At 33.9% G+C, this 17,838-nt stretch overlaps 2 protein-coding genes across 4 annotated transcripts in view; one reads left to right on the top strand and one right to left on the bottom strand.

Moving 5' to 3' along the window:
* LOC126750338 (uncharacterized) overlaps positions 1–12,436 on the top strand; it is a 55,163-nt gene extending 42,727 nt beyond the window's left edge. The window contains exons 1-3 of one of the 3 annotated variants that reach the window (XM_050459913.1): positions 8,856–9,379; positions 10,352–10,469; positions 11,713–12,436. In XM_050459913.1, coding sequence (XP_050315870.1) covers positions 9,206–9,379; positions 10,352–10,469; positions 11,713–11,762 — 342 coding nt within the window. In that variant the 5' untranslated portion in view covers positions 8,856–9,205 and the 3' untranslated portion in view covers positions 11,763–12,436. Of the gene's footprint in view, positions 1–8,855; positions 9,380–10,351; positions 10,676–11,712 lie in introns of those variants that run through there. The other 2 variants (XM_050459912.1, XR_007665688.1) reach the window with 2 other exon arrangements.
* A 1,919-nt stretch (positions 12,437–14,355) lies between these two features.
* Positions 14,356–16,096, bottom strand: LOC126750337 (uncharacterized). The gene is made up of 2 exons (XM_050459911.1): positions 15,835–16,096; positions 14,356–15,651 (listed from the first exon to the last, which is right to left on the bottom strand). The coding sequence occupies exon 2, from the start codon at positions 15,590–15,592 to the stop codon at positions 14,969–14,971; it is 624 nt and encodes a 207-aa protein (XP_050315868.1). The 5' UTR covers positions 15,593–15,651; positions 15,835–16,096; the 3' UTR covers positions 14,356–14,968.
* Between the last annotated feature and the right edge of the window lie 1,742 nt (positions 16,097–17,838).

Genomic DNA, 17,838 nt, shown 5'->3' with positions numbered 1-17,838 from the left:
GGATGGATTTCAACCACTGCTTAAATTATTATCATTGGCTTTTTAACCTCATAAGGGATAATCGCCAATGTTTGGATAAAGTGCTACGAATAGATGAAACGTAATCCTCTCAACAAAAAGAAATTTATGGTTTTAATATGATGGATGTCATTTTTTTAAGAATTAGGTGTGTCACTACCTTGACCAGCAGCTTTCCAGTGGATTGGAAGAGAAATTTTATTTTCTTGGACACTAGGTGTCTGGGCTTGTCTCGAATTTTTTTATATGAAAGAACAAAAAATCACAAAGGTATAAAACTTGAATAATAATACGAGAAAATATAATCGAACATAAGATCGAAGAACGCAATACCGCATGGTTTGATATTACTTATAATTCCTTCAACTTATTTAATATTTATTAATCTGTATATTAAGCAGACCTTTGAAAAGCGCTAACTAATGCCATATTGTATTTATTTATTAGATACTACATACAACATACTACATACTTACTACATAAAAATCAATTTTTTATTTTGCTTTTATTATTTTCAGTTATTTTGCAATAACTTCAAAATAAATAAAAATATCGATATGCTTCTTTCGGCAAAATTCAGATTTTATAATTTGTAAGGTGAAGCATACCGATCCACCTCAAATTTTAGAAAAATTTCATGAATACTTAAACAACAGTGACAGTTTTAACGACAGCGCCTTCTAGCTTCTCTTTTTTTAACTACTATATGTCACTACAAAATTCGATTCACAGAGATGCATCCTCTTCTGACCACTTTGCAAAAATGAAAAGTTGAAAATATTTTTGGATGACAATATAATTAATTGGCTAAGTTCAAGGGTTCTTGAGATAAAGATAATGTACACCCTTGACTGATGAAATTTGGTTACTAAAAAATGTGTACTAGATCAGAACAATTTGCCTAAAGAAATTCTCTTTACGAAAGGAGATATTGCAAGTGAATTTCTCTGCGACAAATAAATTCTAAAACCTTTAAAAATATACAGGGTGTTTCAGAACTATGGGATCAAACTTCTGGGGGTTGTTCAGTTCAACAGAAGAATCCATGTGATTATAGGAATCCATGTCCGGAAATGCGTCACTACACCACTACGGCTCTAAGACGCGTTAAAATTTATAAAAAACATTAATTACCCAAATAGGATCTGCTGCATTTATTTTTACCTTTTGTACATGATACCATAACAACAATTGTTTAAAATCAACGCTTATCAATGTCAATTCTCAATGTCATGTTTAAAAATTTTATAGCTTACAACTTTTTAAACATTTATTGCTAATGGAAAACTTTACCAATCAAGAATTGGTGGATATGCATTTGGCATACGGAGCAACAAACTGCAATGCACGAGCAGCATCGCGGTTGTATCATGAACGTTATCCCGAACGACAGCATCCTGGATACAAAAAGTTTATTGCGGTTCATCGGCGGCTCGCTGAGACAGGCATGTTTAAGACCAAGATGCATGATACTGGTGTTGCTCGAACCGTAAGGACGGTCTAATTTGAAGAAGAGGTGCTTCAGCGAGTTGCCGATGAATCATCAAATAGCACACGTGAAGTCGCTAAGAATATGAATACGAGTAACGCTTCTGTCTGGCGGGTACTACACGAGCAACAACTCCATCCTTACCACTTCCAGAAAGTTCAAGGTATGACTGCAGCCGATTATCATCCTAGAGTACAATTTTATCGATGGCTTCTGGATCACATCATTGCACAACCAAATTTTTTACGATATATTTTGTGGACCGATGAAGCCTCTTTCACAAGAGACGGTATTTGTAATAGTAGGAATAGCCATGTTTGGGACGAAGAAAATCCTTATGCAATTTTTTCAAGAAAACATCAAAATCGTTGGTCTGTCTACGTATGGCCAGGCATTGTTGATGATTTAATTGGGCCATACCTTCTACCGGAACGGTTAACAGGACCTATTTATCTGCGTTTCTTGGAGTAAGTTCTCCCAGAACTCCTTGAAAATGTTCCACTAAATGTTAGACAGCAAAAATGGTTTCAGTATGATGGAGCGCCGGCTCACTTTGCTGTACAAGTACCCGAATATTTGGCACAGCAGTTTGGGCACCGTTGGATTGCCAGTGGTGAAGCAGTTTCTTGGTCTCCTAGGTCATCCGATTTAACGTCGCTCGATTTTTTCTTGTGGGGACATGTAAAATCTTTAGTCTACGAAACTCAGTAAACTCCAGTAGAATCAGAGCTAGGCTTAATTGGACGAATAATAGCAGCATTTGAAATCATTCAAAACGAGGATCAAATTTTTGGTGTAGTCCGACGAAATCATGTGCGGCGTTTAAATCGGTGTATTGAGGTTGGAGGAAGACATTTTGAACAATTGTTGTGATGGTATCATATACAAAAGGTAAAAATAAATGCATCAGATCCTATTTAGGTAATTTATATTTTTTCTAAATTTAAACGCGTCTTAGGGCCGTAGTGGCGTAGTGACACATTTCCGGACATGGGTTCCTATACTCAAATGGATTCTACTGTTGCAATGAAAAACCCTTAGAAGTTTGATCCCATAGTTCTAAAACACCCTGTATGTCAGATCAAATAATAGGGTACTTTAAATGTCATGACTTGCTTATTAAGTTTTAAGCCAAGACTATTTTCTGAGTAATAAATTATTTGGGCTATTAGGACAGGCTTGCCGCATAGTCTTCAATAAAGCTTCTAGCTGCAGCAGTTTTCTATTCATCTTAAAAAAAGACCAGATTTTCTGAATTAAAAACAGAATATTTTTTTTAGGATAGACGTTACCATAAAAAGTAATTGACAAAATATACGTACAATGTGGACTAGTTTACAGCACTTACTAGACGGTATATTTAGTTTGCTTATCTGTGTAGGTACTGTAGAATCAATTGATTTTTCTAATTTATTGTGGTTTTTTCGTGGAAATTTTTTTTCAATGAGGGATTTTTTGGACGCGTGGATTCATACTATTTGATAAAAATTTCTGAGGACTTTCTGACTTAAATTATTTTGATCTTACCGCAAAACGTTACAATCAAAACAAAAGTGCAATCTGCACTATTTTTTCTCAATAAATTACTCCGCATATTATTTAAAATCCAATTTTCTATAGACACGGTTAAATCAATTCGTAATTTTACATTTTCCTAAATTTCTTAGATTTTTTGCCTTATCACTTTTCCTAAATTTCTTCGATCTTACCAAGGCTCACATTTATAGATTTGAAGCACATTGCTCTATATTTACTCTGGGAATGTTTGATATTTTTAATTGTAATTTAAATCATAAATTTTTAATTTAATTCTGACTTAAATCTACACATTTTTCGTGTAAAACTAATAGTGTTCCGTACGCATACTATTACGACGTCCAGTGAATCTAACCTTAGCTACCATACGACACCCCACAAGAAAGAGAGAAAGAGCGGAAGCGAGCGTCACTGGCGAGAGGAGAGTATGCAGATGTAAGCAGTCTTCACTCTTCACTTTGTATTACATCATCAGAACGAACGAGAACGTTGAACGAACAAATACTAGCACGAGTCGTAAATCTTTTCTTGAATTTCTAAAAGTAATCAGTTTAAAATAAAAAAGTATAAAAATTGAACGTATTTCATAGCCGGGTGAGTGAATAAAATTCAAGTCAAGATTTCTTGAAATTATAATTATAAATAACTTATCTAACGGAGTAGCCAGAACTAAAGCACGAAGATTAGAAGAGTAGGATTATAACCATAGATAATTCTTAGATAGGGAACTCCAATAAGAGAACACTGAGCCGTCGCTAAATGTTGAGCGCCCTCTAAATGTCGAGAGTAGTACAAACATAGTAGCGGGAAATTTAAAATTTAATGACGCCAAATTTGCAATTTGCTGTACTATATTGTGCGCTTAAGATTAGTGGAAAATATGTCATTCTTCGGAAACTATAGTAGGAAAATAGAAAAAGTGTTGAAAAATTGGGACGTTTTTTTTCTCTATATTAAATAAAGACCTCTATTTATGACTTTTATTATTTGCGTTTTATAATTTCTGAAAGACCCATATATTGCGTACCAGCTATATGGGTCTTTTCTGAAATTATACAAAAAATATTCACAAAATGTATTACTACACTGTAAAAACAGATTAAATAAAAAACATACAAGTTATACAATAAAAATTAATAGTTATACGCTTGTTAAAACATAAAATGAAAGATCAAATTTTATTTAAATTCCATAATGTATAAAATTAAAAGTAAATTTAATTAGAAAAAACGAAAGTTTGTTCGTTCGCAAAGCAGAATTTATACAAAGTGTTGCAAAAGATGATAGAAAACGTATAAAAGCAAAAATTGTAATAAAATAACCAAGGAATTACCTTCTACTCCATTCTTTTTACCTTACTTTTACTCACCTTGTATTAAGCCTGAGATATTAACTTAGTTTCCTGCGATTTTTATGTTTTACAGGCTTAAGAATGGGAACACAAGTTCTTCAAACATATTGGGCCTGTTAATAAGTGTTTTGCTATCCACAAAATCCATCTATAATTTGATTTGACACAGTTTTTCTGTTCACTTCTAAGGTTCTATAAAATCATAAGAATATTTACTGCATTTTAAAAATGTTCCTTTATCCCGCCAGGATGTGGGAGAAAAAAACTGATTACACCACACTGAACTAAATAACTAAAAAAATATGAGAACAAATCAATATTGTTCTCATATTTTTTTGTTGTCTCGAGGAGTAAAACCTTTTTCAGTGTTCTTTTATTCGTCCAGGCTTCCAAGGCCCGGATTATAACCTCATTCTATTGATCTAATCCACCACCGCTACTCGTCTCTCTATAGGTTTGTTCTCACTGCAAATTTCTTACAAGTTTGAAACTGTTTTCAAACCATTCTTGATGCGCATGCGTAAAATATTACTTCTTCTGATCGATTTGAAACCGTCTGTGTGAATATCAAATACGGGTTGAGTGGAAAAGAAAAATAACTTCACTTTTTTATGCCAGTAGGAAATGGGAAAATAAATAAAACATAAACAAAACAACATTTATACTACAACCTTAAAATAGCTGTATATTATTAATAGAGTTTAAAATTGATTATTTGCTACTTCAGGGCTTACTCTAAAATGGTCTAGAAATCTACAGTCTATTCTATTACATTGGGACACAGTTTTATCAAAATTGTTTGATTTTTGGGCCTTATCCTCTTATCTTCTTTAAAAGTCTGTGTCGGAATCAACACAACTCGTAATCAACAAAATTCTGATCAGATTCTTCCGACGATTCAAAATCATTTTCTTAAAGTGTATTATTAGACTAATCCAACAATTTAAAATACAATTTGTCAAAACGAATATCATGGACTATACAAAACGAAAAAATACAAACAACAATTTAGAAGTAATATTCCGAAGATCGGCGTTGACTGGCTACTCGAATTCTCTGACATTTTGCTTGCAATAAATTCGAAAACAAGTGTGACTATCAGATCACAATCAGAACTTTGTCTAAGAACATCAAACTTTTGATTTTAAATCGATCAGAAGTTTCTGTGCGAACTCACTTTACTCTATTGCGCATGAATGTTTGTCGAAAAGTTGTTTCTTACTGCTGTGAGAACAAACCTTATAACTTCTCTCTATAAGTGCCATCTGTGAGTAAAAGAAGGCGAACTTAGATTTAAAAGGTAATATCTTGTAAGCAATAACTATGACAGTGTTCTTCTAAATTCCGCAAATTTAAATTTCTCTGCAGATACTGGTAAATCAATTATTATTTTTAATTAGTCATCTATAATATATATAAAAATAGTTTTACCGCATATAAAAAAAACATTGATTTGCACGGGTTATTAAGGCATAGTATCAATCGATTTTTAATTATTATCTCTTTTATTTCACACGCCAAATTATGCCAACATCCGCCATTTTGTCAAATTCTAAAACTAATTTTCGTTTGTGATTTCCCTATTTTAATTGTATTTCAAGAAGAAGCTTTTATCGATGCACTTAACATTCTTATTATAATTAAATTTCCAATTGCTATTCTCTCTTTTCTCAGATTCCCTTTTGAGTTCACTGTATCTTTTTGGCCTGGTAAAGAAAAACGAATCAGCCTACATTTTGCTTTTCCATTCTTATTTTATTTTACGGTTAATAACTAGGGTAGACTTATGCTATAACTGTATCGTAAATAAAGAAGGAAAAATTTAGTTTTTGTTATAGATTTGGGTGATGGGGATCCTGAATTCGAGTTTCAACAAAAATTTCCCTTAGGTTCGTTTTAAGGGTTCATAATAGTCTGGGATTTCGGCCAAAGCATTCATATGCCAAAGGCACTTACATGCCTTTTGAGGTATATCAACTATATATTTTGTACAACAGTGTAAACTTAATTAACTAAACGGTTAATTTTTACTGACGCAAGCTTCTATATACTATAAAAAACCATTTTACTACAACTGGGCTGACATTTAACTTTTGACATTTCGATAACACCATTTGATTAAAAGCGTCTTCCGTCGCCGAGACTATCAATTAACAAAAACTCACTATATTACTTTCATTAGTAGTAAAAGAATCACGTGTTTTATGAGATATTTATATATGTTAAAACGTTCGATTTCTAAATAAAATGCCAGATAAGGAAAATTGCGCAGTTTTTTTTTAATAGAAAATATACAGAATGTTTCCAGATTTGTTATTACTACGACATTCAATTTTAGAAGCAATAAAGCTAGCTTTGTTTATTTTTCAATTTAAAGAAAATTATTATACTATTTTTTTTTTATTGTCAATTAACAGCAAAAAAATCAGTATCATTGTCAGCAAAAAACTTCCTTATGGGATTACGTGAAGCCCTAAGCCGGACAACTTCCTGCTGTACAACTATCTCAAAATAAATCAATTCTTAATTATTCTGGTCATTATCCCTTATGGATTCCCTTATAATTATTATTCACTCAAAACAAATTTCTCATCTTCCCAGTTGCTTGTTTTACCTGTAACTTGAGTAACCTTAGACAACCAACTTTTTTAACATTATTACTTCCATGTACCTAGATCCAAGAATGCCATGTTAAAGCACAACTAAGTTGAGCTTGACAAGATGTAACTAATTATGAAACTCAAAATAAGAAGGCAAATCGTTTTGAATTATAGATCTCTTTTTCAATAAGAAACTCACTTAAAGAATAACGTGCAATTTTAAGTCTTAACCTTCCTCGCGTATAAGCTCTCCAAGATGTACATTTACTGAACCTATTTTTCTAATAATTGTTTCATTTGAGTTTGCATAATTATCCATTTATTCCATTCTCTCAAAGTTATAGACAAATTTCCACAAACTTCAGAGTACCTTGAAGCAATGCTCTAAAGAGTATTTTGACCAGAGATAAATATCTCACCATAACTCTTTTCTACAAGTATCACTGCGTCTAACCCTCTCCAGGTTTAACTTTCTTTCTCCTTGGCAATGCTCCTTTCGATAATATTAGGCTATTTTATTTAAGACATATGGTAAAATCAGCTATTATAGACTGTTTTCGATAATAAAATCGGATATCCCATAATTTAACTGCTGCTTTTTTGATCGAAAAAATAATTTTGGATTCGTGTATGAGTATGAGTCAGTCAATCATAAATCATATAAAATAGAAGCTTAGAGCTTTCTCGATATATTTAACAAATTTTCTATTTAAATTTTAATAAAATAATAAATATTGATGAATAAATAACTAGACATACTATTACTACATGGAAATTGCATATTGTCAACATTACATTATCGTTTTGACGTATATGCAAAAACTATATGTATCACACTGATGACTTTACAGATCAGTTGATAACGAAATGCTAGAGCAAGATTTTCTACTTTTTCAAGTATTGAAAATAGGTTAGTCTATTTCCACGCAAATAAAAGATGATGCAACTCTAGGATTTTTAGTTTATTTCTTTATTGACTCTCATTGAAATCGCAAGATGATATTGAACTACTTAATATTCTACTCACTCAATTTTTTGAGGCGAAGGTCAATGTAAATGTTTGCCTAATCGATCGAACTTGTAGTTTTGGCTAATAACAACGACAGAAAAAAATTCAACTTCTATCTTACTTTAAAAATTGACATACCTTTTGTTTTAACTTTGTGTAACACGTAGCCTTTTCTATCAGCCGTCATTTTCCAATTTTACCTTGAATTTCTTTTTTGATCTGGTCATACAGCTTACTGAATGTCAAATCAATGCTAAATCAGATCTAAAACTCAAACGTTGATAGCGTTTCAAATCGTTGATAGTTGTATTTGAAACTGTATTATTGTAAGCTTGAGAACAACGTGGAAGTAGTAAGTTCTGTTTTCTATTTCTTGATTAGCGCCAGTCGCCTTGCCTCTCGCGAATTTAACTACGAAGCAAATGTTCAAAGTTGCCTCCATTTGCTTGAAGAAACAACGCTAACGGCCTAGGAAATTCGCGTCCGGTGCTTAGTAAAGTTTCTCTTGGAATCTCACTCGCATGTTTCACGAATTCGATCTTGCATGTTGTCTTTTATCGTAGGTCGTCGTTGAAAGGCAATATTCTTCAAGAAACCCCCCGAATAAAAATCTGGAGAGGTCATATAGGGTGAGTTTGCGGGCCAGTTAACCGGACCTCCTCGTCCAATCAGCGTTACTTAATTACAAAAACTGTCGAACTTCTCCAAATTGTGGCGCTGCACCATTTTGCTAAAATACCATTCTTCCCCTCCTTTCTAAGTCAACGTCTGCCAATAGTTCTGTCAGCCTATCTCTTAAGCCGGGTTGACACGATCTAAGTACACTTGGATACCAATTTGGACCAAGTGTGCTTAGACACGTAGACTTGGACCAAGTTGGTTTCCACGACAAAATGACTTGGATGTCAAATTAAACATACCAAGATGGCGGAACGGTATTTATTGGAAGGTGTGCGAGTGGTTGCTGATATGCTTATAAACGAGCTTGAAATGCAGAAAAAAGAGATAAAAAAGAAAAACGAAAGATTTGAACTCGTAATTGGATACGTAAACGTCCGGCGCTTGGAGCTTCCTCCAATTTCCTTACAGAAGTGGCGGGTGGGGATAAAGCCACATTCAAAAACCATCTGAGAATAACTGCAGATCAGTTTGAGCAACTATTGGAAAGTGTAAAACCAAAAATTCAAAAAGTTGATACAAATATGAGAGCTGCATTACCTGCAAGATCAAAACTACAAATTACCCTTCGTTACTTGGCAAGTGGATGTTGTTTTCGTACGCTAGAATGTTTGTATAGAGTTCCCAAATCTTCAATATCCAAGTTTTTACCTGCAGTACTTGAAGCAATTTATGAATCATTGGAGATGTATATTCAGGTAAGTTGTATGTTTTTTCGTCTTTGCATTTTTGGTTTATGTTAAAAATATAGAAAGTGCGTATGTCATGCTGAAAAAAAAATAATAATGAAAGTTGTGCTATAGATTCCAAACGTACATACCAAATGTACTTGCAAAATGTTACTTTTTTATTGTAATTTAGCATTAAAAAAAATAAACGAAATATTCCTAAATCTAAAAAGAGCAAGACAAGAAATTTAACTTATTTTCCATATTCATCAAAACCACCGATACTGCGGATAGCTTCACTTAATTCTTCTGACAAACTGTCTTGGCTGTTGCTGACCGATTCATCCTGTTGTGCAGAAGTTGATGACCAGGGAGATAGTTCTGATATATTAGATCTATTTGAATGGTGAATGTTATTCCTATTAGAGAGTATTAATTCCTGATTATGTGCAGGATTGTAAAATGCATTGCATGAAGTTGACGGTTCATTAATTTGCTGGTTTCGACGCATTACCATAAGACGCTTTTCTTGGACTATTTTTATTATCTCTAATTGACACTCCATTGCATCGGCAATTGGAATTTCTCGTAATTGAGATGTTATTGGCAAAATGTGAAAACTCATCGACCATCTGGGTTTTTTGCACATCCTCTTTCAATATGTTAAGGAGTCGCGCTTTTAAATTTTTTGATTCTTTTCGAAATTGATTTTGGTGTCTTAAAAGTGCTACATTCCGGTTTTGAACCTTCAGTATGAAGTGTCGCTTTATTTATGGAATCATCTGTCTCACTAAATGCTTCATTTGTACTAGGTGACTCAGAAATAAAGGTGTGAGCGTGGGCCTCAGCAGTATATTCACTCTCGTTTTCTGTTTCAAATTCTTGTTCACTTTGTTCCTGGTCCGTTGACGTCACTCACGTCTTTCTTAGGCTGCAAAAGAAATAAAAATATATATTAGTGTTTTATAAAATTTAATTTATTAAAATTTTACTTTTTTTCAGGTACCAAAAACTAACGCTGAGTGGAATATCATAGCTAGAGGGTTTGAAGAGCGCTGGAACTTTCAAGGATGCTGTGGAGCTATTGACGGGAAACACGTTAACATTCAGCAACCACAGGGTAGTGGAAGCGATTTCTATAACTATAAGGGCTTTTTTAGCACCGTCCCCATGGCACTTGTTGATAGTGATTACAGTTTCATTTTTATAGATGTTGGGAGTCAGGGAAGAATGAATAACAGTACAATTTTTAACCACATCTACATTAAAAGCCTTCATAGAGGATAATTCGCTTAATTTTCCAAATTGGGGTGTAATTCTGGGCGACGAGGGGTTTGCTCCTAAAGAATATCTTATGAAGCCATATTCTCAAAAAATGCCTTTAAAAACCGAAGAAAAGATTTTCAATTACTGGCTCTCTCCGGGCTAGACGAGTAGTTGAGAATGCATTTGGAAAAATGGCAATGAGATTTCGAATCTATCGTAGCCCTCTTTGTTGTGTCCCGAAAAGGTTGACAAAATTGTGAAAGCAACGTGCACGCTCCATAACTGGCTGATTAAAACTTCTCGATTGTCCTATGCACCTGCTGGTACTTTTGATACCGAACATCTTGATGGACACATAAGGCCTGGGTCATGGAGAACGGACATATCCACGAACCTGTCTAATTTAATACATCAACAAATTTGTTACATTAAATACATCACATTGTCTAATTTAATACATCACAAAAATGTAATAAGCAACAATTATTCTCAAATGGCTGAACGTAGGAGACAGAAATAAACCTTATTGGATATACATTTTTTTCAGGTGCTAGTGCCGTACCTTGGCAAAACGACATGATAAATTAACTAGACTTTACGCAAATACTTTTCTTAATATTCGACTTTTTGTTGAATAAAAAATGCTTTTTAAAATTATTGACAATTAGTTACAGTATAAATAATTATACAGCATAAACAATTATTATTAAAACAACTTACCAGATTAATGTATTTATTTCTGATCTTCATTACAGCACGTAGAAATCTATCTGCGATTTCAAACCACGCAATACAAGGTGCATAAATGTCTTCAGTTGACGCGCCTGTTGTACTTCATGCTTTAATTTTTTCTGCTTCCTGTTTATAGGTGATTCACATGGCATTGATTTTTTTCAATACCATGTTTTCACTAAGACCAGGAATATTCATATTTATTCTTATTCGTTTAAGAGCCGAATTCTTAGCATCTATGTTTTCATATTCCGCTAAACGCACATTCCATATACTTTCCTCAGCTTCGTATAACTCCATGAATCTAATATTCTCCCTTTCGGACCATTTTCTTCTTTTGCTTATTTCCAGTTTTCTTTTTTCAGACACCGACGCCATTTTATATCACAAACAAACAGCACTTGGATCCAAGTAAGTTGGGTACTGTCCTACTCAACTTGGATGTAACCTACTGATCCAAGCGCACTTGGATGAACTGTTGACACGATCAAAGTAACGTCCAAGTGCTGCTCGCGGACAATCCAAGTATACTTGGATCGTGTCAACCCGGCTTTAGCAACTCTAAGAAGCTGTGTTGATCAACATGACCCTCAAAGAAGTGAGGACCAATCAAGTAACCACTTACAATCCCACAACAGACCATAAGGCTTCAGCGATCTTGATGATCTACTTGTCTCTGCCAGTAAGGATTTGCATTTTAACCAATAATGCCAATTATGTCTATTAAGTAGTCCGCCACTTCTAAATATTGCTTTAATGTATTGTGATTTAAAAAAATTAAAATATCTCACTCTATTACTGTTATATATTATTCGAATGTAAAATAAATTTAGTATTTCGCATATACAAGATTGCCAAATGATCCTTTTTACGGCTTAAACATAACCAGGATTAAGAAAATACGGAAATTAGACAATTGCCTGCAAGACCATTGACAAAATTCAAGGCGCGCTTGCATATGGGTCACCTGGAATGCTAAAACTAAAGTAATGCAATGTTAAAATACAATGTTAAATTGTACACGAGTTTTGCAGACGGTAGCAGGCTGGGCGTTCGTAGCTAAGGATTCAATATAAGTCACAGTTTGTACATTATTAAAATAATAATAAATAGAACCAAATAGGCGCCACTTAGTTTTACTAAAACTAAGACAACTTCTAAGCTGATTATTTAGATTTCATTAAAAATAATTTGGATTATGGCTATGGCAATCAGAGGCAACAGTTCCCAACAACAACACACTTTATTTACATAAACCCCTTTCTATACTTTACACAATATTTGTAAAATTTAATTAATGATCACTCCTATGTTATAAAATAACAATTTGAAATATTATGTTACACTTTAGGTTAGATTATAGCTTATGGGTATTTAATGCTTTACTTTAATCAGATTAAATTTTAAAAATAATAATTGAACGAATACCACAGGAAAAGTTCATGAACCTTGTTTAGTGGGTGCATTATTAAAATTACTACCAAAATATGGAATTTTTAGGTAATACCTAAAGTTAGGCAAGCCTACAGTTTGACAAGGTATTTAAAAGTTAATTATAGTAATTAATTAAAAGTTAATTGTATGGAAATCACAACAAGTTAAGAATACTAAATTATTTAGAAATAGAAAAAGGTTTAAAACATTAATAAATATATTAAAACTGGCCTGAATTCTCCTAGTCTCCAGTCAGCAACACATGGAGCTTTACCAAGAAAAGCTGGGCAGTCTGTCCGAGTTCTATCTGGATGAAATGGCGCTCATAGTTAGTTTAGGTTTCCTCACTTTTTTAGTTGGGCCGTAAAGAATTACGTGCGCTCCTACCAAAACACGAGAACCAAGTCAGCGGAAATATCGAAAGTGTCAATCGTCTCCATTAACGAAGCAGATGTCCATCATGATCATATTCATCTCCAAATTCATTAGGAGAGTAATCGGCCATGTTAAGACTTTATTTAATTTTATCAACATGAATGTGACAGTCTTAAACATCGACAAACAGCCATATTGATTTAGTTGCCCGATCTATCCATTCTTCTAATTGGTTAGTTTTCAAATGTTGGCAAAATATAAGAAAGAAAATTAATGGTTAATTTATTTTTTATTCGATTGCTCTCACATCTCCTATTTTGATTAGCGATCCGTTGCACTTTACTTTTTGAGCTTTGTTATTATTACTTAACCTCGACGACTGGTTTATTAAAGTGTTATCTAAAATATCCCCATTAAATAAAATCACTTCAACCTAAAAATGACCTTGATAATTGATCTCAAGGTCAAGAGGTTATTTAAACATTTCTACACCTGCTAAACTATTTTTTAATTGCTTGGTTCAAATAGAAATCTTAATTACTAGCTAGATCGAAAGAAGTTTTTTGTAATTTGGTCTTGATTTGACTTTTTCAATGTTACGATAACAATGATAGCGATTCAAATCCGCTACAAGAAATAGGAGTTTTCTTAAAAAAATTAACTCTGACCTTGTAAAATGACCTAAATGCCAAAGTGACCTTCATTTATACATGTCCCTCTCTATCCTGAGCTATTTTGGTCTCGAACATTTTTCTCATCATCTCGCTTATTTTCGGAGCAATTTGGGTGCATATATTAAAATGGCCCACCCGATAAATATATGTAGGGGAAACTGGCCTAAAATGACATACCCTAAACAAAAGCTTCCACAAAACTTAGGAATATTTATTGATGACCATTCATTTCAAGTTCAGTGAGTTCGTTAGTTTATGCCAGTTCCCATGGAAGGCACAAAGCTTTAATTTTTTTCACTTTAAAATATTGATGCCAAATTTAAAAAAAAATGTGCAGTATGTCATTTTAGGCTTATACTTGGGCAAAATGACACCTTTTATACACCTACACCTTTTTATAGAAAATGTTGCAAATAAAAAAGGTAGAAATATTGAAAAAACCTTTATTATGAAATACAAAAATATAATGCTTTGGTCACTTACGAAAAAACAAATGCCTATTCAGTTACAGTTCGCAAGTAAAAAACTTAGTGCGACGGGAGACCCCTGCGCATTCTGCGTGACTCCACTTTTTACATTTTTGACACCGCAGCCAAAGCTCGCCTGATTTCGACTGGGAATAAAGGCTGTTGCAATAGATACACGCAGCATCTTCATCATCGTCTTCAACCTCAGCAAATGGATCTTGATTTTTTTCTTCATCATCGGTCCACAATTTGACTTTAGCCTGGTTACGTTTTGTACGTCTTCCAAGACTAAACGTTTCTTTTCTTCTTTCGCCTTGAGTTCTTCCATGTTAGGTGTAGATGTTAGCAGATAGAGGACCAAAAAATGATACATCCAGGGGTTGTAATCGGTGTGTGCAGTGCGGAGGAAAGCAAATCATTAGGACACTATTTTCTTTAGCCAACGTAATCACTTCCAATTGTTTGTGGCTAACGTGACCATCAAGCAGTAAGAGGTTTTTGTTATTTTGAGATGAATGTGTAAACTTTATAAAATGTTTCAGCCACTTACAAAACAGGTCACCTGTCATCCAGCCCGATTCTTGACACAAGCCCAATGTCCTAGCTGGTGCGTCATCAATTAACTCTGGCTTCCATTTTTTCAAGAAAAAATCAGAGCCGGTGGCACAAAATTACCTATTGGATTCATAGCACAAACTACAGAAGTGTGTGCCCCCCGTTCTGCACACTTGCAATGGCACCAACCTGCTTTCTTCCCTTTGTGGCCATAATTTTTTGCGGACGTTGAACCGTAGAAAGCGCAGATTCGTCAACATTGTAGATACGGTCTTATGTTCCGCTACTGTATGTTCCAATAAATTGAAAAATTTTTCAACTTGCGGCTTATTGAAACCCTGCGCACGAGCCGCTGAAGTGGCTTCCGGTGTTCTGAGTGAAATGTCAGGATTGCGCCCCCTAAAGCCCACAAGCCAATCCCCGCCAGCCTTTTTCTTGATCCTGTTAAATCTGTGGGGTAACTTCTTCCTTTCAGGTAATTCAAATGCCAATTGCCTGACCTCTGTTGTGTTCAGGCCAAACATGCATGTTTCCAATTTCTTAATATGTTGCACTATCTCGCGTTCAAGTTCTGCAGAAAATGTAGGTCCATAACGACCCAAGCCTTTTTGAGAACCTTTTATTCTTTTATTTTTATCCTGTGCCCTTCGTCTAAGGGTTGCTTGCGGTACACCATATCTTTTAGATGCCGCCAACCAGCCCAGATCACCGTTTTGGACTGCTTTAATAGCTTCGCTCATGCTTGCCTCACCCCAATTTTGACGCGTCGATTTACGCGTATACTTTCCAACCAAATTATCTGAAATCATAAAAACATAGGTATAAGTTTCAGCCTAATGCCTATGTCGTTTTACACCAACACTGTGTATGTCATTTTACCCAAAGAATAAGTGTGTTAGAAATGACCCAAATACTTATTAAAAACACAAAAAAAACCGGGGTTAAATTACATCAAAATAAAGAAAAAAGTCTATTTTTTTACCTGGACTAACCAAACTTAGGCTTATTGTACCTCATCAAGTGATATCGAGAAATTAGGAAACCACAGAACAATGTTTTCAGGTTCGGAAAAAGTTTTTTTCGGTATTTCTTAAAAACACGTATATTCTGCCCCGCAGAGTAGACTCGACTGAGGTCACAGCTGCAAACCAATTACATTTTGTCATTTACGACAGCGTTGCCACGTCTCAAATTAGAGAAGTGGCTGATATGCCATTTTACCCTAGTATGTCATTTTAGGCCAGTTTCCCCTACCTATATATAAATATTGAGAATCAGTTTACTATTACAAACGTCTTAACTTAGGTTCATAGTTACAAGTATTTATATTTAAGTCTTTTTAAAAAGATCATCCATTTGAATGTAACATTTAGCAACTGTTGTCTTTTGTATTTTTAGATTCATATAATACAATTATGTATTGTATCATATAAATCTAATTATGTTGATTTATAGGTTTAAATAATGTGCAATTTTTACTTTGGTGATCATTGAACCTGGACTAAAGGAACTAAAATACCAATGATCAAAACAGCCGATGGTGTTGATCAAAAAACTATATCAAGACTGTACTGGACATCGATGTTATGTTTTTCAAGGAACATCCAAACATGCAATAACATTGTAAGCGACATTGCTAATAATGTAGTTTTCAGTAGAATTTTATCTATTTCTATTTTAAGTTCCGCGATTAAACGTAAATTTCACTCTAGATAGATTTTAATATTCTAATATAGATTTTAATAATTTTGATATTCTTCTAGATAGGAAATACACCTGACTGACCTAAAAAGAAAGTTACGTATTATTTGACATGGGTGTTCTACAAGATCGTTTCAGTCAAAAGTCTAAAGAAATAAGTAATTTAGCGTTTTTTTTTATAATTTAGCAGTGATCTACAGGAAGTAAAAAATATTTCTGAACGCAGGCGGCTATCCATTTAATTCTGTAGATCAAGTATAAAGAACTTATGGTACTTAATTTTTAGGAAAGCACACAGCACAGGGTAAGAAAATAAAGACCAAGGAAAAACAATAGGCATTTAATATTTCTAGCAAGAAAGCACAACACTTGCCTAATGTAAGTGCTGAGTAATAAAATCCAATAATGTACATACTGTCTGCTGATTTAAGCATTTAAATAATATGCCATTTTTTCTATGATAATAATCAAACCTGGGATGCAAAAAGTCATACTTAATCGTACTTGAAATTCCTTGATCTGCAAACATTAATCTAAATTGGCTTCTTTATTGGAAAATGCAAATGGTTGACCTTAAAATATCACTTTAGTGGGGTGCTACATAGAGTTCTTAGAACTATGGATGATTTAGGAGAAATTCTGTTTTGTAAAACAATATTTACTGATTAAACAAAAAATTGATATATTATTTTTTAACAATGCATTGGCAATATTTCATTCCATAATGGTAACCATAAATCTGAAGACACTTCACTAATTAAGTAGTGTCCATCATATGAGGGCGGGTCAATAAGTCCGTGACTTTTTGAATTTCCCGCCCTTTAATGGAAATGGCAACTCTGCTCCTGTCAACAGAGAACTGTCAGTTGACGCCTGTCAAAATGAACAAGCTGCGTCATTTAGTTTGTGTTTGACAGCTGTTGATAGCAGACTACCACTCGTTTTGAGAAGAAAATGGAAAAAAGTGAATTTCGTGTGCTCATTAAGCATTATTTTTTACGGAAAAAAACCGTCAATCAAACCAAGGCTAAGCTTGATAAATATTATGGGGATTCTGCACCATCCTTTTCCATGGTAAAGAAGTGGTTTACTGAATTTCGATGTAGCCGTACAAGCACGGAAGATGCCGAACGTTCTGGACGCCCAGTCAAGGTCTCTATATCCAAAACAATCGAAAAATTCACGAAATGGTTTTAGCCGATCGGAGATTGAAAATGAGAGAGATTGTGGAAGTCATAGGCATCTCACATGGTTCAGTAGTTCAATTTTGAATGATCATTTGGGT

This window comes from Anthonomus grandis, chromosome 2, assembly GCF_022605725.1.
Source record: "Anthonomus grandis grandis chromosome 2, icAntGran1.3, whole genome shotgun sequence".
In the NCBI taxonomy this organism is placed as follows: domain Eukaryota; kingdom Metazoa; phylum Arthropoda; class Insecta; order Coleoptera; family Curculionidae; genus Anthonomus; species Anthonomus grandis.
The sequence above is the reverse complement of the archived record's forward strand: the minus strand, read 5'-3'. Positions and strand labels throughout refer to the sequence as shown.

What these genes read in the sequence shown, in the direction of transcription:
- LOC126750337 (XM_050459911.1), bottom strand. Translation starts at nt 15,592, where the DNA reads ATGAGCGAAGCTATTAAAGCAGTCCAAAACGGTGATCTGGGCTGGTTG.